At 41.6% G+C, this 25543-nt stretch overlaps 1 protein-coding gene across 1 annotated transcript; it reads right to left on the reverse strand.

Moving 5' to 3' along the window:
- Positions 1-1863: 1863 nt before the first annotated feature.
- LOC121433218 (corepressor interacting with RBPJ 1) lies at positions 1864-25505 on the reverse strand. Its single transcript, XM_041631562.1, has 10 exons — positions 25358-25505; positions 23322-23416; positions 21532-21605; positions 20986-20996; positions 20838-20902; positions 20362-20410; positions 18232-18349; positions 5240-5346; positions 4009-4094; positions 1864-2799 (listed from the first exon to the last, which is right to left on the reverse strand). The coding sequence occupies exons 1-10, from the start codon at positions 25427-25429 to the stop codon at positions 2196-2198; spliced, it is 1281 nt and encodes a 426-aa protein (XP_041487496.1). The 5' UTR covers positions 25430-25505; the 3' UTR covers positions 1864-2195.
- Between the last annotated feature and the right edge of the window lie 38 nt (positions 25506-25543).

Genomic DNA, 25543 nt, shown 5'->3' on the forward strand with positions numbered 1-25543 from the left:
AGTACTTATTAGAAGTCTATTTTTATTTATAAGATTATTTTCAGTCCCATTCCCTAGTATCACCGTGGCACGCAGAGTGAGCTCCGGGAAGGCTGTCGTTCCGGTGTTTTAGTGTGAGAAAACGCCTCCCTTCCATCTCTAAGTTAATAATAAAGTTAGAACACTGGCTCACTGTGGTTGTCTGGCATCCTCAGCGTCAAAGGCCAAAGCCAAACTGAAGATGGACGTGACCTTTAACCACTGGGAAATCTTCCTCGGAACCGGGCGGGTAAGATTAGAGCTTTAAAAATTAGTCTCTTATAGTTTAATATTCTCAACAGGAAGGATTAAATCAAAGATTAAAAAAAACTGTAGGGGCTACCTTATAAAGTTAAGGGGTGGTAGCACATTTTGGTGAAAGCCAAAGTGTAAGAAACAGTATTTAATTCACTCTTAATTATAGGATGCATTTCAACATTTTTCTTCATGAGCACTGTATTGGTGTGGAACCCTCTTTTAAGGCAGTAAGTATTGCATAGGTTTTGACATTACCAAAATTATAAAGTCTAAAAAGGTGTACGGTAGAAAATAATCACAGCGACACTGATGAACTCAGGGTGTAAATTAGCCTTTATCAATTTCAAATGCAAGCTTTTTAAAGTGAAGGAGTAGGATCTGAGGTGTGCTGGGAGGCACGAAAGGAGGTGGTGAAGGGGCTCAGTTGCTCTCGGGTCTCCTTCATCTGCATAATCAAAGGCTGTTTACAGCGCCAGCACCGCGACATCACAGGACATCTGCCTGCGTGTGCAGACGTGCAGTAGACAGGGAGCAGTTTTAACTCTGAAAATTTATTTACTTCAGAACTTGGAAATTGTGACTGCCATGGAAATCAATTTTTGTACTAAGTAAGAGATGTTCTAAAAAAGTGAAACTCTGATCAAATAAATATTTAATCCATTCACAACAGGAAAAAATTTTTGAACTGCATGCCATGTGTAATTTGTATAAAATTTTTCCATAGCTTTACTAGTCCTTTGGAACATATGGCAAAACCCGTAGCTAAATTTAAAAAATAAAAGAAAAAGAAAAAAACCACTTAATAAATGGCTTGGTCCACATAGTGAGCTCCAGACTAGCAAGGGCTACCCAATGAGAGTTAGACCCCGTTTCAAGGAAGAGGAACCCCTTTCTAGCTTATATTGTTTCTTTATATTTTGTAATATAAATGTTTTATGTTTTGAAGAAAAACCTTGTAGTGGTATGTGTAATATTAGAAAGGGGACTGTGGCAGGCAGAATAACCAGTCCCCAAAAGATAAACACGTCTCTACACCCTGGCACCTGTGAATATGTTACATTATCTGGGAAGGAAAGATTTCAGGTGCAGATAAATTAAGGTTGACAATCAGCTGCCAACTTAAATGTGGAGATTATTCTGGATGGACCTGTTGTGTTTACAGGGGTCCTTACCAAGTGGAAGAGGGGTGTGCAGAATCAGTGCTGGAGTGAGCAGATGAAGAAAAGACTTGCCTCCACGTTGCTAGCCTTGAACTGCAGAACGGGGGCCAGACGCCAAGACTGGGCGGCACAGGTGTTTCAGAAGGAAGACCACTTCACGTATGCCTTCATTTTATCCTGAGACCCGTGTAAGAATCCTGATTTTCACAACTATTAAGTTTAAAGAAATTTCGTATGCCAACATGGACAAATAACAGGGCATTCAATAATAAATACCATACTCTGCAGAAAAAAATCCAGGGTTTTAAAGCCTTAAGGAAATACTGATCGATATCCAGTGTTTTTATTTGCCCTACTAAATTCCATCACTTACATTTTGCTTCAAGTAAATTCAAATCATAAAATAACAAATTTGAACTGATAATCATTCACGATTGTCACTGTTTTAATGCTATTTCAAAACAACAACAAAATCACAATGACTTAACATATTTTAAATTTAGTACAAGGCATAAGAAACAGCTACCAACAGAAACAAAACTCCGATCCCTTAAACAGAATCCCTACAAAGATCTGCGAACTCAACCTTGTGGTACTCAGTGCTTTCATACTTGAAATGATAGTTTAGAGAGATGGAAAATTAAGAATACTTTTCTTTATTAGATAATGTGCAAGTTAGCCCTTGCTGAAGATGCGGTAAGAAATGGAGTCCTTCACTCGCAGACAGCTGTCCCTTCGCTGCTCCTTAGTCTCCGGAGCTCACCGTGCACTGGCTTTCCTACAGTCACCACGGCCATGGCTTCTGGTGTCCTTTCTTCTGTCCCTGTCTCCATGAGGGCTCCTGCTTCGGCTTCTCCTGCAGCTCTCAGCCCTGCTGTGACTTCTGATTCCCCCGTTCCTGTCAGACCCTTTCTTCTCTGGACTAGGACGATGGCTTCTGGACTTCCGGTCAGAACCAGAATGGATCTGCTTGCTATTCTCCCCAGAACTCTCTTGTTTTAGGAGCCTCAATTTTTCCACGGTTCTTCCCCTGTCACCGTGACTGCTAGAAAGTTCTTCATGAAGCTTGTTCTTAGACTTATCCTCTTTAGAGTCACCGGCTTTACTGCCTGAACATTTGGTTCTCTTCTTTTTCCTCCTCTTCTCTCTTCTCTTCTCTGTGCTGTCACTCTCACTGCTGCTTTCTGAAGAGTCAGAGGAGGAGGAGGAGGAGGAGGAGGAGGAGGAGGAGGAGGAGGAGGAGGAGGAGGAGGAAGGGGATTTGTTTTTATGTTTTCTATGTTTACTTCTGCTCTTCTGTAGCTTTTTCTTTTTCTTATCACTTTTCTTTTTCTTTTTTTTCTTTTCAAGTCTATCCAATTTCCTATAGTTGGAAAGAAATAGTTCTTTCGTCAACAAAAGAGAAACTGTCAATAGACAATATATCCCCTTAGACACTAGTGAAAATGTTGTCCACATCTAAATACATTATTTACTTTATTTAATGATAAATCATTTGCTTCCCTTTAAATTACTAAGGAACATAGACACTGAATAGGAATTTAAATTAAGACAACTTCTAACTATACTTCAATGGGAATGACTGTTCTTTTGATAAAACAGTCCTATGAGTCAGAATATAAAATTATCTAGCATTCTAAATAAAATGGTTTTCTTGATTTAAAGAAAACCTGGGAAAAATGTGTAGCATTAATTGGACCTATGCACAGTTAGAAAAAGAAAGGTTCGTCTTATGTCTATGTTTTAAGTGTGGAAACATTAATATCAATCATCACTGGGCAGTGGTGGTGCACCCCTTCAATCCCAGGACTCAAAAGACAAAGGCAGGTGGATCTCTGAGTTTGAGACCAGTCTTGTCTACAGAGCAAGTTCCAGGACAGCCAGGGAAACACAGAGAAACCCTATCTTGAAAAAACAAAAACCAAAACTGACCGACAAACAAAAAAAAAAACCCACCAAAACCAAACCAAAAATGAAAATTTAGGATTAGAATATAGTTTGATATTATATAAAACAATTATCTACTAGTTCTCAGCAATTGTTTGATTTTAGAAATAAAACAATTCCATTGCTTTCTGAATTTTAGTCTGGGAAGCATAAATTGTCTAGATGGGAGTTCTGAGTTACTGAGATACCAGCCTCTTGGTTCTGCAGTCATCCTCCATGTACTGAAACATGGTGAGCGCCCTCTATTGGACTTGGTAGATCTTGAATTCTTTAGCTAGCTCACAGGGAGTGTGTTTAACAAATTTAAGCATTACTATAAATTTAAACATTCTTTGAATATTCAAGAAACTTCACAAAATGTAAAAAAAGATGAAAACATAAAATACTTTCTAAGAACAAGTGGTGTGCAAAGATATATCCAGTTTTATTAAGAAAAGTAAACTTCCAAATTAAATATTCAGAAGATACAAGAGCTTGGTAGTATAATCTGAGGAAACAAACACTAATTCTTATTACTGAAAAAATCAATCAATCAAGCAACCCACCCACCCACAGTTTGCGTAGGAGTTTGCAGGGCCCAGGCAAGACAGTGGGGGAATCCATCGCATATGCACCCCTCAGTTACCTGAGGAGCTTCTGTTTCTGCTTGGTCGTCAGTGACTTCAAGAATTCAACCTCAGGGTCTTCTTCACCGTCACTCGCGACATAGTCCTGAGTCAACAAAGAATCCAATTGCTTGATTTTAGACAGGCTAGTTACTAGATAGGAAAGAAAGCCCTTACAGCTGAGTTTTGTGTCAGGGACATGCATAGACAGTGTGGTACTTGGGACTGAAGTGTGTGGGCTTAGCCTATTTAAAATTATGCTCTGCCTGATAAGCTAGACCAAAGGTTATTACTACTGCTTTGTAACTCCTGGAGACTATCAGAACGTGGAAGATAAGGACAGACAGAAGCTTTACAGCAGGCTGCTGTGCTCACACTTTAAACACTTACTGTCTAAATACAGCATTTCTAGTTTAACGAACTACAAAAACCAAGAGCATCATGAGGGGCAGGGACTACAGCTCCATAAAGAACACTTGCCTAATATGCACATGGCCTGGCTGCAAGTCCCAGCAGCACAAACATAAAAATCTAAAGACCATGAACTTAGATCAGAAATATCAGTAACTTTAAACTTTATAACACTTTATTATAAAATAGGCAATAATACAGCCTTTAAAACTGAAGCAGGGATAATGTCTCAGGGTATAAAGGCACCTGCCACCAAGCCTGACAACCTGAATTTTAATCCCTGGAATCCACATAGTGGAGAGAATTGACTCTTCCAAGTTTTCCTCTTGATTTGCACTAGCACATGTACTCATATGCATGCCTGCACTCACAAACATACAGCACACTCGTACACACACACGTACAGCTCTTACACATACAAAATGCAGTAAGTTTAAAAGCTCTTAACTTTCTGAATGTATGAAGTTTAATAAATAAGTTTAAAGCATTTTCTATAATACCCAGGGAGCTGTTTATAGACTTCAATTGGCTCAGTTTAATGTCATTTCAAGGGTGTGTTAGCAGGAAGGGACAAACAATCCCATCACCAGTTCAGTTAGATATTTTATCCACATAAACCCAAAGGAGCCATTTCATTTATTAAAATATAGGTTTATAAACAATTTCTCATTTAGGTTAAAGTAATAAAGCAGCAAAATCGAAATACATTTAAAGCATTTTCTTTGCTCTATCTTACTTTCCTATGGATATATGCATATTGGAAAACATTAAGTAGCAATTCACAAGCAATCACATTTAGATTTCCAGATATTTTCAGCTTACTGATAAAAAGATCATTACCTGTGATGGATCATTTGCGGTCAAGTTTCTCCCCAGTACATTTCGTTTCAGTGCAAACCCACTGTTTCTCATCTCCGCTATTAGCTCCGAGGGGTGCATCGACGGCCCTGTTCACAAAAATCACAGTTTGAATGTATCATTTATATCTCTCTACCTTTTTGGACTCCACAGTAGGAATGCAGTTGAAGCTTTGTTAAGTAAAATCACAGCTAAATCAACTCAATAATCTTCTGCTGAGCAAATAATCAGATATGATTTTCTAAAACAGCAGTCTGGAGATTCAGAATAGAAAATAATTGCATTTTTCCTTACGTGCAAGGGGATGCTCAGCTTATGTAACTCTGTCATATTGAAATGTCTACTTGGAAGTTTTTAGTATAAAATAAAAACAAAATAATAAAAAAACTACAATTAAATTTTAATTGTTATTCTCAGTAAAAATCCACTTTATTTTTTTTAACCAAATACCAATACTGAATATACTAACTACCAACACCACACACACATACTCAGGCACTTCAGTTACTAATTGCATTTATATATGTACCCGGAACGTGAAACTTGTAATTACTGGGGTTAGTGACAAGCAGATTGAGGCTAGCGATAGGTGTGCATATTTATTCTATCACAGACTAGCTACAGGTATGCATACTTTCTACTTCCCACAACTGTTGTTTTTACTTTATCCTAAGCTGCAAACTGAGCTGCTTTCTGGTCTCACAGTATGTACTAGCAAATATTTAAAGGTCTGCTCCCTGTCCTCATCATGGGACCTACTCAGGTTAGGAGAATCTTTCTTCCCCAGCTACATAATCTTGTCGCATTTTTGCTTTCTCTGAAGGTCAGAAACTAGGCGACAACACATGACCTCAGGTGATGCATCTATACTACAGTGTGGTAGGAGAGAGCCGCTGCCAGCAGACTTCCTGTGAGGAGACGGGGGTAGAGAAGAAGACAGATCCAGACTTCCTGTGAGGAGATGGGGGTAGAGAAGACAGATCCAGACTTCCTGTGAGGAGACAGGGGTAGAGAAGAAGACAGATCCAGACTTCCTGTGAGGAGACGGGGGTAGAGAAGAAGACAGATCCAGACTTCCTGTGAGGAGATGGGGGTAGAGAAGACAGATCCAGACTTCCTGTGAGGAGACGGGGGTAGAGAAGACAGATCCAGACTTCCTGTGAGGAGACAGGGGTAGAGAAGAAGACAGATCCAGACTTCCTGTGAGGAGACGGGGGTAGAGAAGAAGACAGATCCAGACTTCCTGTGAGGAGACGGGGGTAGAGAAGACAGATCCAGACTTCCTGTGAGGAGACAGGGGTAGAGAAGAAGACAGATCCAGACTTCCTGTGAGGAGACGGGGGTAGAGAAGACAGATCCAGACTTCCTGTGAGGAGACAGGGGTAGAGAAGACAGATCCAGACTTCCTGTGAGGAGATGGGGGTAGAGAAGAAGACAGATCCAGAATCCTGTGAGGAGACGGGGATAGAGAAGAAGACAGATCCAGACTTCCTGTGAGGAGATGGGGATAGAGAAGACAGATCCAGACTTCCTGTGAGGAGACGGGGGTAGAGAAGAAGACAGATCCAGACTTCCTGTGAGGAGACGGGGATAGAGAAGACAGATCCAGACTTCCTGTGAGGAGACAGGGGTAGAGAAGAAGACAGATCCAGACTTCCTGTGAGGAGACGGGGGTAGAGAAGAAGACAGATCCAGACTTCCTGTGAGGAGACGGGGGTAGAGAAGACAGATCCAGACTTCCTGTGAGGAGATGGGGGTAGAGAAGAAGACAGATCCAGACTTCCTGTGAGGAGACGGGGGTAGAGAAGAAGACAGATCCAGACTTCCTGTGAGGAGACGGGGATAGAGAAGAAGACAGATCCAGACTTCCTGTGAGGAGACGGGGATAGAGAAGAAGACAGATCCAGACTTCCTGTGAGGAGACGGGGATAGAGAAGAAGACAGATCCAGACTTCCTGTGAGGAGACGGGGGGGGGGGGGGGGGGGGGGGTAGAGAAGAAGACAGATCCAGACTTCCTGTGAGGAGACGGGGGGTAGAGAAGACAGATCCAGACTTCCTGTGAGGAGACGGGGGTAGAGAAGACAGATCCAGAAGAGGATTTCTAGTTTGCTCATCAAAAAGTTTATTTCTCTCCCTCTGCTTTTTTGTCCTCTCCCCTTATCTGAGTGTTTCGCTACATACTACTACATACTACTACATACTACATACTACTACATACTACTACATACTACTACATACTACATACTACTACATACTACTCTGAACATCACAAGTCATGCTGTTCAAGCCTCTTCACTTGTCAACAGCAGCTTTGGTGAAAAAAAATTTAGGCATTAGACTAATAACTTACTGAATTTTCCAAGCCTTACTATTCTGTTAAAATCGCCAAGAACAACTATATACCTGCTGTTCCATGTTCTAGGTATGAGACACACATGGCAGGGGGAATTGCCCATGATGGGAGCATGGGGGTTAAAATTAATTTCTATGGATTATTTTACATAATAATCCTAACATTAATAAAACCTTAAATAATATTTGAATTTTAAGTATTAGTTGCCTCTGAATGACATAAAAGTAGTAACAAAGGTCACTTCGGTGGTTTTCCAAGTTTCATATGTAGGAAAAAATTTTATAAAGAGGAAAATGGGCCTTATTATTAACAACGTTAATTGAAACCAGACAAACTCAGAAAGCACACATGCTATGACTAGGGCTGGAGCTCAGGGCTAGAGCACCTGACTAGACTGAACAGGGTTCTGTGTTGGGTCCCCAGAAACACATGCCCCAAGTCAAACACGGTAAGGATGAGGAGCCTGGTTCTTAGAGTGAGAGGCTACTTTTAATTTCATTATCTTCATCACAGGATGGGCAATATTTTAAAAATAATGTCTTCCAAAACCACAGAGAAACCCTGTCTTGAAAAACCAAAAAAAAAACAAAAAAAAAAAAACAAAAAAAAAACAATGTCTTTACACTAATTCTAATGACTTTAAAATGATCTTTCCTGTGTGGCAGATAATAAAATTATGAAATAAATGGTCCTGTTTTAGCACGAGCTTCCTTTCGTAGGGACTGCAAGTACAGTGTTCAGTGACATGCCTGACAAAAGTCACCATAATCAACAGCATCCAGGCTACTTTCACGACTATTGTAGGATATCTTTCAAAAAGTGCTCTTTAGGGTTGGAAAGAAGGCTCAGAGGTTAAAAGCACTGGCTGCTCTTCCAGAGGTCCTGAGCTCAATTCCCAGCAACCACGTGGTGGCTCACAACCATCTATCATGAGATTTGGCTCCCTCTCCACATGCCAGAACACTGTCTACATAATAAATAAATAAATCTTAAAAAGGGCTCTTTAAACAGTCTTATGGCATTATGTACAGGTGTGTGTATGGGCATGGACGCAGAGGACGGCTGTGAGAGCTAGTGCTCTCCTTCCAGCATGTGGGCTCTGCGGATCAAACTCAAGCCACCAGGTTTAGTGGCACCCGGGCACCCCAGTCATTTTTACTAAAATTAAACCCTGATACTTGCTAATCAACCACTCTGCAGCTGTGCATATCTCACCAATCCAGAGTCAAGTTTTGTTCCCATATTTTTGAACTTTAATCTCATGCCATCAAAAGCTTATGGTTTGAAGTCCTTGGACTAGAAGATGTGACGAGGCAGGTTTTTGGTTGGGAGCTCAGCCTTTAACGGCTGAGCCATCTCTCCAGGTTTTATTAAGAGGTATTTAGTAAGACATTTCCATGTCACTGTGACAGAGGCCATGTAGAATTATGCTGACAAAGTTAATTCCAGCTCTTTGAAAAGTCAAAACAGACACAATAAATATATTTGCATATATGTGCATATAGAATAAACATATAAATCTGTGTGTGTATAACAGGGTTCTCTCCATTGACCACTCTCTAGATAGGGTCTCAACACCGCAGCTCAGGATGCTGAACAGGCAGCAAAGGTGTGAGATATCACCCCTGGCAAAACAGGTACATCAGTAAAACAGACTGCACAACAAGTATGTTCAAATTTAAAATAAGCACCTTTAAATGTCTGGTATAGCTGGATATGGGTCACAGCAATGCTTGACTCTTTCATGAATTCACAATGCCAGAATTCACTGAAGAAGTTTTTAAAAGGCCAGTTGTGCTGTTCACCTGTTTTCAAGACAAGGTCTCATGTAGCCAAGGACTTGGACTCCTGATCTTCTTACCTCCACCTCCTGAGAGCTGGGACTGAAAGTATGCACGCCACACGTCACCAGCAAACCCGGGCTTCTGCATGCTAGGCAAGCCCTCTGCCAACTGAACGACATCTTCAATCTAGGTGTCCGTCCTAAAGTGTGTGTCTGTGAGGGCTTCAGAGCATCTGAGTTAACTGGTTTGGCCTCCACAGCAGGACAAAACCATACTCGACGTGAAAAAAGTCAGCCCAAGCTCTACGCATCCATATTCTCAGATGTCCTTAACTATAATACAGGAGGTGTCAAAAGCCTCGTTTTCATGATGGTGTTTATTCAGTTTATGTCCCAACAAAAGCCACACTTTTCTCCTAGGAACACTACTCAGGCATCTCAGAGAAGAAAACCCAAAAAGGTCAAATATATTGTGCAGATTACATCTGCAAAGGGCTTAATCTACTTATTAAAGGTTGTTATTTTTTATAAATAGACAAAACTCAACGGGAGGTAAAGTGCTCTACAGAACAGGTATTTCATTACAGAGTCATAGAGATCAAAAGTTTTCAGCTGGATGCATGACGCATGCCTGTAAATCCCAGCACACAGGAAGTGGAGACCGAGGAGTCTCCCTTAGCTAAAGTTAGCATCAGCCTGAGTAACCCAAGAAAAACTCTGTCTCAAAAAGCCAAAGACAAAACCTAACAGTAAAGCAGTTAGGGACAGCAGTCCCCAACAAATGCTGGGGCATGCATCTGTATTTTACCACGAGCACTAGCTAAACGGGCTCAATTCACAGCAAGTCAGCACTCTTTGCAAAAAAAGGGTCCTTTTTTTCCTCCTTGAGAGAGAAGTCAGTGTGCATCCCAAATATGGTTTTGAACTTGGAATAGTCTCGCTTCAGCCCCCTGAGTACTGGGTCAGATGAACATCTCTGTCTATGATTCACGGCACTGAATGAAGAAGAGGAGTGAGCGGTGGGTAGGTAAAGTGGAGTGAAAGCCTTTCCTGGGCCAGGGAGACAGCTCAGTTACATGAGAGCCTGAAGTCAATCCCAGAACCCACGGAAAAGAAAAAGCCAGGTGTGGTAGCATGCATTTGGGTTTTTTGGTTTTTGTTTATTTTGTTTTTATTTTTTGAGTCAGAGTCTAATTATATACCTCTGGATATCCTGGCAATGCCTCCCGAGTGCTGGGATTAAAGGCATGAGCCACAATGCCTGGCCTAGTAGCATCTGTTTGGAACCCCAGTACCGAGGACACTGAGATAGGTTGATAACTGGAGCTAACTCACCAGTCAGCCCAGCCTACCTGGCAAGTTCCAGGCCAAGAGGATGGCACCCAAGGAATGACATCCGAAATTGTTGTGTGGTGTAAACACACACAAACACATAACACAACACACACACACACACAACACACACACACACACACACACACACACACGAGAAAAAAGTCGTTCGTTCATTCGTTCGTTCCTTCTTTCCTTTCCCAGTTTAACACATAGCCCCACCATTTCCAAAAGCAGAACCTTTTGGGGGAGGTGGTAGGGACACTGAGACAAGGCCTCATATAGCCCAGGCTGGTCTTGAACCTGCTGTGTAGCTGAGAATGACCTGGAACTCCTGCTCCTCTGGCTTCTATCTCCCAAGTACTGGGATTACAGGCACCTGGACATCCTTTTGTCCTTTCCTAAGGTTAAACTGACCATGTGTCTAGGGAACCACTGTTTGACACATAGGGATACGAGTTACAGTACACTACTCAAAAAGAGCTAGTGGGAATCATCAAAAACTCCCTCATACCTACATCCAATTCCTTACTGGACCAGAATGAGTGCTTTAAAGAAAGCTTACGGAGGGGCTGGAAAGTTGGCTTAGCTGTTCAGAGAACTTGCTGCTCTTGCAGACGACATGGAGGCTTACAATAGGCTTGAAACACTCTTCTGGCTTCCATGGGCACTAGGCACGAACGTGGTACACATATATACACGCAGGCACTCACGCATGCACACTTTTACCTAGAAAGCTTATCAAAAGTTTTTTAAAAAGACTAAAATGGAAGCTGGACGTGATGACGCACGCCTTTAATCACAGCACTTGTGAGGCAGAGGCAGACGGATCTCTGAGTTTGGAGCCAGCTAGTCTACCGAGAAAGTTTCAGAACAGCGAGGACTATACAGAGAAACCCCATCTCAAAAGAAGACTAAAAAAAGGAAACAGATTGAAGAAAAACAAGGTATAATGACATATATTACAAAATGCCATAATAAAAGCCATTACTCTGTATGAGGAATTGGAAGGGAGGGAGGGAGGGAGGGAGGGAGGGAGGAAGGAAGGAAGGAAGGAGAAAAGGAAAAGCAGGGAAGGGGACATGTAACGTGAGTCCCAGGAAAAAGTGAACATGGCTATTAATAAAGCGTGTGGGTGATGTTTATTTATAAAGATGGGAATGTTCTATGGAAGATTTTTCTAGAGGTTATGCAAGATCAGACCGTACTAACTCTATTGAATTGTGTCATGCTCAGGATTTCCTAACACAGCGCCAGTTCATCCTTAGTGGAGCTGAAGACAATAGGGCCCCTTACTGTCCTTACCCCAACTTCACGCTAAAGACAGCCAGTTGGTCTCTATTAAGACACAGAACGTAAAGGAAAATAAAACATTTTATTTTCATCTATGTGGCTGAAAAATACAAAGGCAAGGAAATATGAAACTATACTTATTGTATGCTAGTCAAAATTACTGTTTGCTAAAAACAACTTCGTCTTACAGAATCAATAAAGATCTATGACATATTTGATTATATCTTTATTACTTATGTTCCCAACTTCATTTACATGTAAAGTGGTGATACAACAATAAAGCTAATTCATCTGCCTCGGGGACTCTGAGACTCCTCTGTGCTGAGACCACAAAGCATCAGAACTCGCTATTCACTGTAATTAGTTACAGAAATATAAACGCTCTGGCTATCCGTGAGCCTCAAAGACACTGAGGGCTGGGGATGTAACTCAGTTGGCATGTGTGGTCTGACTCCTAGCATGCCACAAACTGGGCATGGTGTATGCCTGTAATCCCAGCATTTGGATGCTGAAGGGATCAATTCAGGGTTATCTATGGCTACACAGTGAATTTGAGGCCAGCCTGGGCTACATGAGAACTTCTCTCAAAAAAAAAAAAAAAAAAAAAACAAACCCCAAACAGTGGGGGTGGGGAGGAGACTATACTATACATGAAGTTCAGGAACAAGTTAAATCAGAAGTTAGTGTTATGGGAGCAGGGCCAACTGGAAGGCAGCCAGGCATTCTCTAGAGTGAAGGTAATTGTCTCCACCTTGTCAAGGGTGTGGGTAGCAAGTACACACATCTGTCAAACTCAAACCCTACACTTCAGAGTAGTGCATTTTAGCCAGGCAGTGGTAGTGCACACCTTTAATCCCAGCACTCAGGAGGCAGAGGCAGGCGGGTCTCTGTGAGTTTGAGGCCATCCTGGTCTACAGAGCTAGTTCCAGGACAAACATCAAAGCTACAGAGAAACCCTGTCTTGAAAAACCAAAAAGAGTAGTGTATTTTAACTTTAAAAAGTTGTAGGAGGCTGGGTGTGGTGCACACCTTTAATTACAGCACTTAGGAGGCAGAGGCAGGAGGATCTCTGTTGAGTTAGAGGCCAGCCTGGTCTACAGAGTGAGTTCCAGGTCAGTCAGGACTATATAGTGAGACCCTGTCTCAGAAAAAAGTTGTAACAATACATTTAGCCAACATGTCAATACTGATTGCTGTGTGTGGGTACTATAGACTCCAAAATATATCTATTCATTATATATCTTACTATAAGGGGAGAGACTCATGGAGTATTTGAACTTTGGATACAATATAAAAAATGATTTTTTAAAAAAGATTTATTTTATTATGTATACAGTGTGCTGTCTGTCTGTATGCCTACAGACCAAAAGGGGGCACCAGATTCTATTGTAGATGGTTGTGAACCACCATGTGTTTGCTGGGAATAGAACTCAGGTCTTCTGGAAGAGCAGTCAGTGCTCTTATCTTCTGAGCCATCTCTCCAGTCCTAGAAAATAGTTTTTAAGATCTGTCTTACTAAGACTTTAGGAGTCTTGTTTTTGTCTTCAGGCTTGGAATATTTTTGAGAGAATTAGTTCACAGGCAAAGTATAACTCCTATTATAAACTGTTTAGAAGAACTGATAACTTTGCTGTTTTGAAATGCGAGGGAAGCTCTTCCAGTCCCACAGTCGCTAAACAAACTATTATCTGCTAAACACATACATTGCACCAGGCAACGGGGATAGAAAATGTTAAGATGAAGTCCCTGCTTCAGAAACAGTTTCCAGGAGAAAACTAGACGGTGGTTATCATTTTTACACTTTCAGCGGTCTAGGGAAGGGCGAAAGCAAAGTATCCTAAGCGGAACATGACGAAGGGTCACATTCTTCCCCAAGTTTGATTTGGGCAGAAGAATTAGTATTTACAAGATAAACTAAATTTCCTCCTTTACCTGGACAGCCACAAGCTAATTTCCTCTTAAAACTGACAGAAGTAGATGAACAAGGTAATGAGAGTCACACAAAGGAGACTTAGTGGGGCTGGGGAGACGGCTCAGCCAGGAAAGGGCTTGTCGGCATGCACCTGGACATGATTCCAGATCTCCAGAACACAGGTAAAAAGCTGAGGTGTGGTGTTAAATGCCTGGAATCCCAGTACCAGGGAGGAGAGAAGAGGGTCTGTGCGGCTCACCCAACACAGAGATATGACTGTGACCCGACACTCACGATTCCCTTTGAGATTGAGAGCTGCACCCTCCATTAGTATCAGGCATGTCTTTAACAAAAGCAGAGCCACAGATTCTAGAAATAAGAAAGATTTAAAATGAATTCTATGAGGCAGTGAGATGACTCTGTGGGTAAAGGCCCTTGCAGCCTAACGACCCAGGTTCACCCCATGATCCACAGGGTAGGAGACAGCTGACTCTCTAGAGTTGGCCTCTGACCTGCACATGTGTGTGCGCGTGTGCACGCACACAAAATGAATGAATGTAGAAAAACATCAATTCTGGGGCTAGAGGTATAGCTCAATGGTAATGTTGGCTAGCATGTGTTAAAGTTACGGTTTGATCCGTACATCTCAAGAAAGCCCATTGTCAAATCAAAACCAATCTTTACCTTAAGGAACAACCAAGTAAACCCAAGAAGAAAGAAAATGGTAAAGAGGAGAGAAAAATTCACCACCCTGAAAGCTACTTCTCTGCACAGATCACTAAAACTGAAACAGCAGGGCTGGAGAGATGGCTCAGAAGTTAAGAGCACTGGCTGGTCTTCCAGAGGTCCTGAGTTCAATTCCCAGCAACCACATGGTGGCTCACAACCATCTGTACTGAGATATGGTGCTCTCTTCTGGCCTGCAGGGATATATTCAAGCAGAACACTGTATATATAATAAATGAATAAATCTTATATAAAAAAACCTGAAAAAGCATTAGCCAAATAATCAAGAAAAGAGAGGAGACAAATGACTAATAATAGGAAAGAATGAAGAGACACCACTACAGACCCTACGGGTATTAAAAAGGTAATATAGGTACATGATAAATAATTCTGTTTTTGGAGTTTTATTTATATAAAATGAACTGAACACCAAAAAGATAAAAATATAAGAACACTCACATAATTAAAGAAATTTAATAAAAATAATGACTTTTGAAGACAGAAAGCTTCAGGCCCCCAGAGGGATTTACTAGCTAAATCTATTAAACATATAAAGGGAAAATATAAATAGATATAAAAGGATAGAAAAACTGCAGGCCAGTATCTCTCATGAACAGATGTAGAAATCCTTGACAATGTATTAGCAAACTGATTCCAATAATATATAAAAACAATTTACACCACAGCCAAGTGGAGTTTAATCCAGATATGCAAGGCTGGTTCAGAATCTGAAAATCAATTTGTGTAGCTGTGGTATGCACCTGTAATCCCAGTGTTTGGGATCTGAGGCAAGAGAATCCAAAGTCTGAGATTAGTCAGCACTCCAAAATAAATTCTGAATCCAGTCTGTTAAAAAACTCAATGTACCCAGGTGGTGGTGGCGGATGCCTTTAATCCCAGCACTCAGGAGGCAGAGGCAGGAGGATCTCTGTGAGTTCAAGACCAGCCTAGTCTACAAAGAGAGTTCTAGGGCAGTCGAGGGTATACAAAAAAACCCACAGAACTGAACTGTTCATTTGAAATTATAGCTCAATAACACTGATGAAAAAACACTTGAAATTTCCCACTCTACTTTCTCAAAAGAGTTTAATGTAACATAAAGTTAAGAGTCAGTAGTAATAAAGGTGGCAGGGCTAGGGACGGAGCTTCAGATGTCCAGTGTCTCCCAGGATGCAGGAAGCCCTGAGTCTGATCCCTAGCACCGCACACACACACCAGGAGTGGTAGCTTTTACCTGTAATCCCAGCACTCAGGAGATGGAGGCAGAAGGATCAGAGTTCAAGGAAATCCTTGGCTACTTTGCAGTAAAGCTAGGCTCAGACCACATAACATAATGTTTAGAAAGGGGGGAAAAAAAAGAAAAGCTACCCAGTATAGAAAAGGCATGTGGGCTGCCATTTAATTACACCGCAGGGAAAATAGTTTATAAAAATTCATTCATGGCTGAGGCTTACAAGTTTTGGAGGTAATTTTGATGTGTCTGGAGTGGATGGAAACTTACAAACTTAAGATGATCTCATCAGCAGAAAAGATATTCTAAACCAGCTTAGCCCAAAGAAGCATTTTGATTGCCTAATTTAACTCTGTAAAGGAGAAGTAAATCTTATAGCTGGTCTCTGTAAACCTCACAGCTGGACTAGTCTAACAGCACCTTGCAGTTCCCAGTGATCAAAGTAAGTTACTTTATATACTATACTCAGAATTTCATAATAGAAATAATGTAACCCCAGGGGGTGTGGTTATCATGAAATAATTACACTCCTGGGAGATTACAGGCACAAGGCTGTACCCCAGGGGTGTGATTATCCCATGATAACCACATCCACTGAAATTGCCTTATTGCAAAAATAATCTCTATTCACTGGCAGGACATTATTCAATAGGTGATTTTTTTTTTTAAATGAAAAGACGTTTTTAGCTTGAATCAGCAAGTGGATTAGGAAATTGGTCAGTTTATTTTTTACTGCATTCAAATTCAGAATACACTGCCATTGTTTGCTTTCCTATTTGATACAGCAGTGTTTTGATTTTGTTTTTGAGAAGCTTTTAGGCGTTCCCCTTAGCTTTCATTAAGTGCTAGTTAGACTCAGGTCGGGCTTTGAAGGCCCTGCTAATGGAGCAACATGATTTAAAATACCTGATACCACATACAATTTCAGTTCTTCTAAAACAATGCTCACTAAAAAATTGAAAAGTGATTTAGTCTCACTGTTGGAGATATAAATAAGTAAAAATACCAGGCAAAGGCAATCCTACCAGTCAAATCAAAGCACTGTTAACATTTTGGTCTGTTTCTTTACAACACCTTTCCTCAAGTATGTGTTTTGCTCTAAGTCTACCTAAAGATAAAGAGAAACACCTGTCCAGCTACTGCTTAATTAATTATGATTAATTATGTGCTGCGGTGTTGGAGCTCAAATCCAGGGCCTTGTACGCTGTAGACAAAGTCTCTACCACTGAGCTCTGGTCTTAATGTGTTAGAACCTGACTTTTTATTTGACTAAATGTTGTAAACAACATCCATATCACTAAGGAATCTTCCTACCATCTTGTTTATTTATTGAGACAGGTCTCACGGTTGAGATGTGATTACCTCTCCCCCGTAAGTACTGATATCTAGACAGGTTTCTTCCTATCAATTTAATACTGCAGCACGAAATATGCCTTGGTAACAATGTCCATACTTATTATTCATTTAATACCTTTTTATTAGATATTTAGGCATTTTTTGTCCTTTAACAACATACCCATAATTATTTCCTTATGATAAAAATTATGACTTTCATAAACTCCACAATTTAAGCGAACACAAATAAGCACCATCCTGCTGAAGCTCGGTTATTCTTCTGCTTAAGCAGATGACTCTCAGCCTTGACGGTGCATCTGCTATAGATCAGGACTTTAATCTTTTTGCGTCACTTCTGAAGGACAGGCCTGACTACACTGGGGACTTGCCTTCGCTTATACATCAGGAGCACAGATGGTAAAATGCGCCGGTCTATTTTTATCTCCACTTAATCAGTGTTCAGTGCTTTCAGAGGCAGAGGCAGAGGCAGGCAGGTCGGTCTCTGGGACTTCAAGACCAGCCTGATCTACACAGCGTGTTCCAGGTCAGCCAGGGCTACAGAGTCAGACCCACACAGCTGTAATCTTAGAGGTAGAGGTCATCTCTGGCTACACAGCAAGTTTGGAACCAGTTTGGCTTTATGAGACCTCGTTTTAAACAAATAAAACAAAACAAAAAATGAATTTAAAAAATTCACAGAAACTTGACTAGAAAAGTTAAACTCTATTTTAGTACATTCAAATTTAACACAGATAATGAAGGTTTCCCACTTATCTATCACCTTTTGGGGGAGGCAGAGAGAAAGTGAGGTGCTAGAGACTGAATCCGGGGCCTCAAATGCACTTGGCAGGCAAGGTGCTCTACACTGAGACACCACTAGCTCTACCATCCCATCTGGGAATACATCTTAGTCCACAAAGACTAAATTCAAGTGCAACAAAAGAGTTCAGTTTAAATAAAAATGTTACTTTATCTTTCCTTGTTTGATAAAATTTTGTCTTTGCTTACCTGAGCCATCAGTAGGAACTGAACTTGCATTGATTCCAGAAAGACCAAACAAGGGACATTCTCGATCTGTGTTCACGTGACCCCACTTGTGACACTTGATACACCTCACATTCCGAACCTGAGAAATAAACATTATTTCTAACATTCAACTCAGCATTTTTATTTAGGTCCTGCCCCCTTTTCTTCTTTTTCTTTTCTTTCTTTTTTTTTAAGACAGGGCCTCACTATAGCTTTGGCTAGTCTGGAACTTGCTATATAGATCAGGTTGGCCTTGAACTCACAGAGATCCACCAGCTTCTGCTTCCAGAGGGCTAGTATTAAAACATATCACCATACTTGGCTAAGTTCTTTTGTAAAATGATCACCAGGGAAAGAGATTCTATAGTTGCAATGGGTAAGTCAATACAAAAACTAAGCCCTTCTATTATAAATTTGCCTAAAATCCAAAGTGAATCCTATCTGTGCCGCCTACAATAAAACAATGTCATCCGAAAAGAAATAGTAAAATATCAAAGAATTATGTCAAGGTTTAATTTTAGGTTCCCTAATTTTAACACATTAACCTAATACCCCCACCCCTTTCTCTGTAGGGTCTTGCCCCGCCCCTACTGTCCACATGCTGACACCCAGGCTAGGCCACGACACCAGCTACTTTTCTCCCGACTGCAACCAGGCGCTCACAACACTCAGTGCGAGCGCTTTTTCACCGAGCTCTCCCTAGCCCTGCCTCAAGTTCCACATTTCTAAACCAGGGGTTAGTGAACTTATTCTGTGAGGTAAAAGGGGTATTTCAGGTTTTATTTTATGCTTGTGTCTGCTGTCGTGAAGGGATGTGCAGGAGAGCTGCCACAGACAATGCAGTGAGCAGGCAATGTTTTTCACAAGGGTTAGCTCTGGAGTGACAGTTGACTGTTTCTAATTCAGGAACATTTTCTAAATTGTAAGGAAACTGTAGTGACCACCACCCTCACTGGAACACTTGGCTCTCTCCTTCCATCTAAGCTGTTTTAACTTAGCTGTTTAACTGCGAAGCTAATTTCAGCTGGAATCAACTAAAACCCAAGTTGCTACTCCTATGTAGTGGTTTTAAAGGAAGTGGCCCCCACAGGCTCACGGGAGTGGTGCTATTAGAGGTGGGGCCTTGCTGCAGCAGGTGGCACTGGAAGAAGTGTGTGCACTGGGGCGGGCACGGAGCTGTTAGATGCTCAGTCTAGCCCAGTGTGGCTGTCTCCTCCTGATGCCTGGGGATCCAGAAGCAGAACTCTCGGTGTCTTCCCCAGCACCAGGTCTGCCCACGCGCCACCATACTTCCCGCCAGGATGATAATGGACTAAACCTCTGACCTCTAAGCCAGCCCCAATGAAATGTTTTCCTCTGTAAGAGTTGCCATGGTTATGACATCTCTTCACAGCAATAAAACCCTACCGAAGACACTCCTGTGAGGGATTTTCTGGATCAAGTTACGAAATCTGGCCACACCTCCTGGTGACAGCCCGCATAAATGGAGCTCGAAGAAGGAAGCTTTGCTGTTTGCTGCTTGCTCTTCCTCACCGGCAAGTTCAAGTTCCTCTACCTATCCTGTTGCTGCATGTATTAAATCCTACCTGACTTCAAGAGTCTAATGCAGACTGAAGAGCAGCAGCTTTGCAGGAATCCTCCAGGACTCCAGAGACAACCAGCCTCGTGGACTGAACAGTTACTAGATTCTCAGCCTTTCTACTGTGAGACAGCCACTGTTGGACTACCTGAACCACACACATCCTCTAGGCTAGCATATATTCACCTATACCTGAACCACATCCTCTAGCTAGCATATATTCACCCTATATCTGAACCACATCCTCTAGCTAGCATATATTCACCCTATATCTGAACCATATCCTCTAGCATATATTCACCCTATATCTGAACCACATCCTCTAGGCTAGCATATATTCATCCTATATCTGAACCACATCCTCTAGCATATATTCATCTATACCTGAACCACATCCTCTAGGCTAGCATATATTCATCCTATCAGCTCCGTTCCTTTAGAGAATTCTAATACAAACATGTTTTGGAAAATAATTTAAAGCTATATGTACTAAATAAAAATTATTCTCAAAGAGCAAAATACGTGTCACTTGCCTGGATACCAAAGGGCTGATCTCTGATGTTCATGTCATCTTTGGCATATCTGTTAAATACAAAAAAATGCTAAGACTATAATATTAAGAACAACTTAATTCAATGGCAGTTAACGTGAAAAAAATTTATCATTCTTAAAACATTATAAAATGCATTGCTACCAGCATCAATTTTAAAATGTATACAGCAGTGGTTCTCAACCATCCTAACTCTGCAGCCCTTTTATACAGTTTCTCATGTTGTAGTGACCCCAACCATAAGACTTTCTTAGTTGCTACTTCATAACTGTAATTTTGCTACTGTTATGAGTCCTAATGTAAATATATGTGTTTTTCCATAGTCCTTTGGAGGTTGTGATTTACAGGTTGAGAATGTAGTTTTAAAAATCGAACAAGTTCGTAAGTCCAGGCTAAAATGATGCATCCTGGTTGTCTAAGGTAGGTCACAGTAGTCACACGGTTTCTCCTAGTACTCACTTTTCTCTCGGAGCACCTTTCTGCCACTCAAATTTGTATTCTGTCTCTCCTTCCGTTTCTTCCTTCTACAAAAGGCAGGAGAAATTCTTGAATTTCTCATAAAATCACAAGCAACCATAAATCAGTTCAAACAGAGAAGAGCACTTACCTCTTTGTTTTCTTGATTGCATATTCACCGCACAGGGAGAAGCAGGACAAGTTAGCAGTGCCAGTGGAAAAGTCTACTTATTATTACGCTGTATTATTTAACTGTAACCTGTAAGAATTAACTGGTTTTTCTTTTATCATGAAATAAAACTCCAGATCACTGAGAGATAAAATACAACCTTGCACTAGAGTCCGGAATAGGTATGTTAACTTGTAATTTTTAAGTCTTTATGCTTTTCACTGGCAGTGAATAGACTTTCCATTTGAAAATGTATTTAGTGAGGACTACAGATGTGTGCACACTGTAAAAGGATAAATGTACTTCCACAATATTAAGCATCCCCCTCCTCCAAAGGACATAAGCTACTACATTAGAAAAATATTTTGTTTTTCTTCTACTGTGTTGATGACAGCATTTGAGCTGCTGTCATCAGAGTAACAGTGAAGGAAAAGATGAAGATAACCTTTAGTATACTGTCTGCTCCTCTCAACATAATGCATCTTCATACACAATCACATTCAAGCTTACAGGAAATGAGGCAAGTACCTTTTTTAACTCCCGGTGGGGCCTCGTACATGAAATTCAGGCCGTTCTTTACACGCTCGTCTCCCATAAGCAATCTAAAGGAAATAACAGTACAATTTTAGATAAAAGGACGATGTGACAGCACACCAGCTCTCAAAGAATAACCCTAAAGGAATTAAGATATTTTATCAGCGGTAAAGCCGGAAAAGTGCTGCCTTATTAGAAAGAGAGACTTGTAACTTCTTCCCTCTAGTTCTCCCAGGAAGAAAGGAAGGAAAGATGATATGGTGACTCTTACAGAACTGTCTTAAAAACCTGTGAAATGCTGCTCAAACAGTCACTTTTGAAATCCTATGTGCTACCAGGCATTTTGGTGCCACAACCTTTTCTTTTTAAAATAATTTCAGATCTTTTCTTCTTGGTTTTTCCAGGCAGGGTTTCTCTGTGTAGCCCTGGCTGTCTTAGAACTCACTCTGTAGCCCAGGCTGGTCTCGAACTCACCGAGATCCGCCTGCCTCTGCCTCCCACCAAGCAGGCCTCTGACTTCCACATGTGCAGCAAGGTCCTCATATGCTCCCGACATATATACATACACACAAATAAATCAATATACTTGTTAAAATTAAAAAGTTAACCAATCACAAAAGACCATTTAATCATCTACCCTTTGTGTCCATAATTCTAAGAAATTCATAGGTAGACAGTAAAATGGTCATGACTTGTGAGAAGCAGTAATGGGATAAATTAGAAAATGGGGAATGATACTAATGAACACAACATTGTCTTGTCAGGTGACGAATGTTTTGAAATTCGCTATGGTTATGGCTTAGCAACACTAAGCAAACTTAAAAACCTACGTATATTTTAAACAGATCTGTAAATTTTGTCTTAACACCATTTAAAAACTGTAAATCAAGTACATGAAAAGCTGAGCTTCACTAGACATCGAGAAATAACAAATCAAAACTGCAACGAGCTACTGCTTCATACTTACGAGCATGGTTATTAGTAAGTGAGCCGAGATGTAACCCAGCTGGTAGAGGGCTGGCCTGGCACACAGGAAGCCCTGGGTTTGATTCCTAACATCATATACACTAGGTATAGTAGCACAGGCCAGCACTTGGGAATTCAAGGCAGGAGAATCAAGGAGTTTTAGGTCATCCTCAACTTCATAGGAAGGAAGTTCAAGACCAGCTTAGGCTAGGGAGAAGTTTGGTGGCTCTTTAAAAAGGCAACCGAAGAATTACTGTAAGAGCTACCAATTCTGCTCCTAAGCACACAAACAAAGCAGATGACAACAGTCTTGAACAGATACCTCTATGCCAATGTTAACAGCACAATCCAATTATCAATACTGATGTCTCAAGTTTCAAATATAAAAATTTCAAAAATAAATGCTGCTTCAGAGTACAGTCTATTTAACCAAAACACCCGTACTCAGCTCATTAATCAAATACAAACACAATGAAAGCAATTAAAAGGCAGGCATTATTATCCTGAAAGAAGCCAATGGACCCCAGCCACCACGCACAGGCCAAAGACACCAGCTTCTCCTCTAAGAGTCCTGGGCATCTCTCATTTCGGTGTATTGAAGAGGAAGCTTTCTAATCACTATCAGTGGTTAACATGCAGGGTTTATGATGTCTGCAAGCTCGGCCTCATTTAGGACTTGCTCACAGTCTGATGAATCAAATGCAACTGTTCTTTAGGTGAAGAATAGCTAAAGACAGGAACGGTGACCATGTGTGATTACGGGAGAGCCGCCGACTCGCTACTGACTCTTCTGAAAGCACCAATAAGGTGGCGCTTACCTGTTATCATATGACTCTTGCTCTTTAAGGTACTGCTGCATTAATTCTTCTTGTTTCTTTTTATCATATGATATTTTCTGCTCTGCCATCCATACCTACAACAGTGAAACAAAATATAATTTAACAACAGGATTAAACAGTCTGCTTCGTGTGTATATAAATGCATGTACACATGTGTGTGGTACGTGCATGTGAGTATGGAGTCAAGGGTTTAAAACAAACTGTCTTCTTCAGTCACTTTCTTACTGAGGCAGGGTCTCTCACCGAACCCAGAGTTCGACAAGTCCACTAGTCTAGCTACCTGCTTGCATGGAGGATCTCCTGTCTTCATCCCCAGAGGGCGAGGATCACAAACGGGCCACCATGGCGACCTGGCTTTCATGTAGGTGCTGAGGATCCAAACTCTGCCCTCACACTCATGCACCAGGTGCTTTATCCGCTAAGTCATATCCTGACAGCCCTAGAAGCTGGCTCGTCTTCTGTAATCAGCCACACCCGGTTAGCCAGGCGTGCTGGCTCACGTCTGCAATCCCAGAACTCAGGAGGCTGAGGTAGGGGTACTAGGTGTTCCAGGTCATTCAGAGCTACACAGGGAGACCCTGTCCAAAAGCAACCCCCCCCAACCAGAAAAATTACCATGTATGTCAAGCTTTAGATTTTACAGTTAACTAGTCTCAATGGAGCAAGAACTGAGGTAAAAGTAAAACAGAGGTCCATTGCCGAAGAGCTCACAATGACTCTTCTGCAGATTATATACTATTTCATGACTATTATAAAGTATTTCATGACTTAAAAGGGAAAACTAAGAGTCAAGTGCAGTGGCTTACACCTGCAATTTCAGCATCTTGGAGGCAGAGACAGGAGGATCAGGAATTCAGGGCTATCCTCCCTGGATAGTAAGTTTGAAGCCTGCCTAGATTACAGGAGACTCCACCTCAAAAAAGAGGCCATGAAATGTGTAAAAGACGTGGAGAGTATGTACAAAATAAATAGAACAAGACTTTGGAGGGGGCCAAGGAATAAGGCAGAGATAGAAAGACCAAGCAAGGCGGTTTTCTTGGGGGTGGGGAGTGGCTTAACCGTAGCACTTGGGAGGCAGAGACAGGTGAATCTCTGGAAGTTCGAGGGCAGCCAGGTCTAACAGAAAAACCCTGCCTCGGGAAAAAAAAATTAAGTAACTATATTCGCAGATAAACGGTGTTAACACTACTTGTATTTTCTTCCACAGATATTCTAATGTATATATATATGCTCATATACACATAACATTCTTCATATTCATGGCAACATACAGGATCCATAACTGGCTTAGAAACAACTAAAAGCTTAATATATTCTCACAAGCCTGTGTACTTCTGAGTACTTTTCGTGATGCATAAAAGGATGGCCTCGAACTCAGAGATCCTCCTGCCTCTGCCTCCCGAGTGCTGGGATCAAAGGCGTGCTCCACCAATGCCTGGCTCCCCCTTTCTATTCTTTCCCCACACTATCTCAATTAATCTTCCTAACAAATTTACACATGACGGCAACTGACATTGTCATCCTTAATTAGCAGAGTAGGAGGCTAACGATCACTCCATTAAACATTTTCTGCGAGGCTTCGGGGCTAAATGTGACTGTACTGAACTAACAAGAATTCTGTCTGACTCTCTCCGTCGCCATTCATTCGGTCCTGTGTCCAGCAGTTGACTGACCTGTAATTTTTTTTAAAAGAAACGCTTGAACTTGAATGCGGCCATCAGACGCCACACTACTGGATGGAGATGTGGGCTGAAGAGTGAAAACAGGGTGGCTTTCTCTGGGAAGCTCTGTTAAGGACCGAGTCTCCACTCAGGGAAGCAGCGCTCCCGGGTAGAAGACGGACCCGAAATGAGCTACGGCGTCAGTCTCCCAGTGACCGACAGGACCGGACTTGGGGGACCATCCGGTCTGTCGGGTTAGCATGGAGAAAGCGACGAGGTCTCCAGGCCCGCAGAGGACACGACCGTCCCAGGGAGCGCGGCACATCGCTGCCCTCTCCGGATCCCTCTACTTACCTTCTTGATGTTGGATTTGGACGCAGGATGAAAGTCCTTTTTGCACATGAAATTAGCGAACGACTTCCCCATCTTGGAGTACGAGACGCAGAACTACTCAGCCGCTCGGTCTGCGAGGGACGTAAACAAAACTCAGGGAGCGTCACCGGAACTGTAAGGCGAGCGTGGGCGAGAACGTCGGAGGTC

Source organism: Microtus oregoni, unplaced genomic scaffold, assembly GCF_018167655.1.
Source record: "Microtus oregoni isolate MIOR12 unplaced genomic scaffold, Mior012 000037F_ref0000500, whole genome shotgun sequence".
In the NCBI taxonomy this organism is placed as follows: Eukaryota; Metazoa; Chordata; class Mammalia; order Rodentia; family Cricetidae; genus Microtus; species Microtus oregoni.

What these genes read in the sequence shown, in the direction of transcription:
- LOC121433218 (XM_041631562.1), bottom strand. Translation starts at nt 25,429, where the DNA reads ATGGGGAAGTCGTTCGCTAATTTCATGTGCAAAAAGGACTTTCATCCT. An exon ending in CAAGAGTCATATGATAACAG is followed by an intron (nt 21,606 to 23,321) that starts GTAAGCGCCACC and finishes TATTTCCTTTAG; the next exon opens with ATTGCTTATGGGAGACGAGC. An exon ending in ATCAGCCCTTTGGTATCCAG is followed by an intron (nt 18,350 to 20,361) that starts GCAAGTGACACG and finishes TTTATTTCTCAG; the next exon opens with GTTCGGAATGTGAGGTGTAT.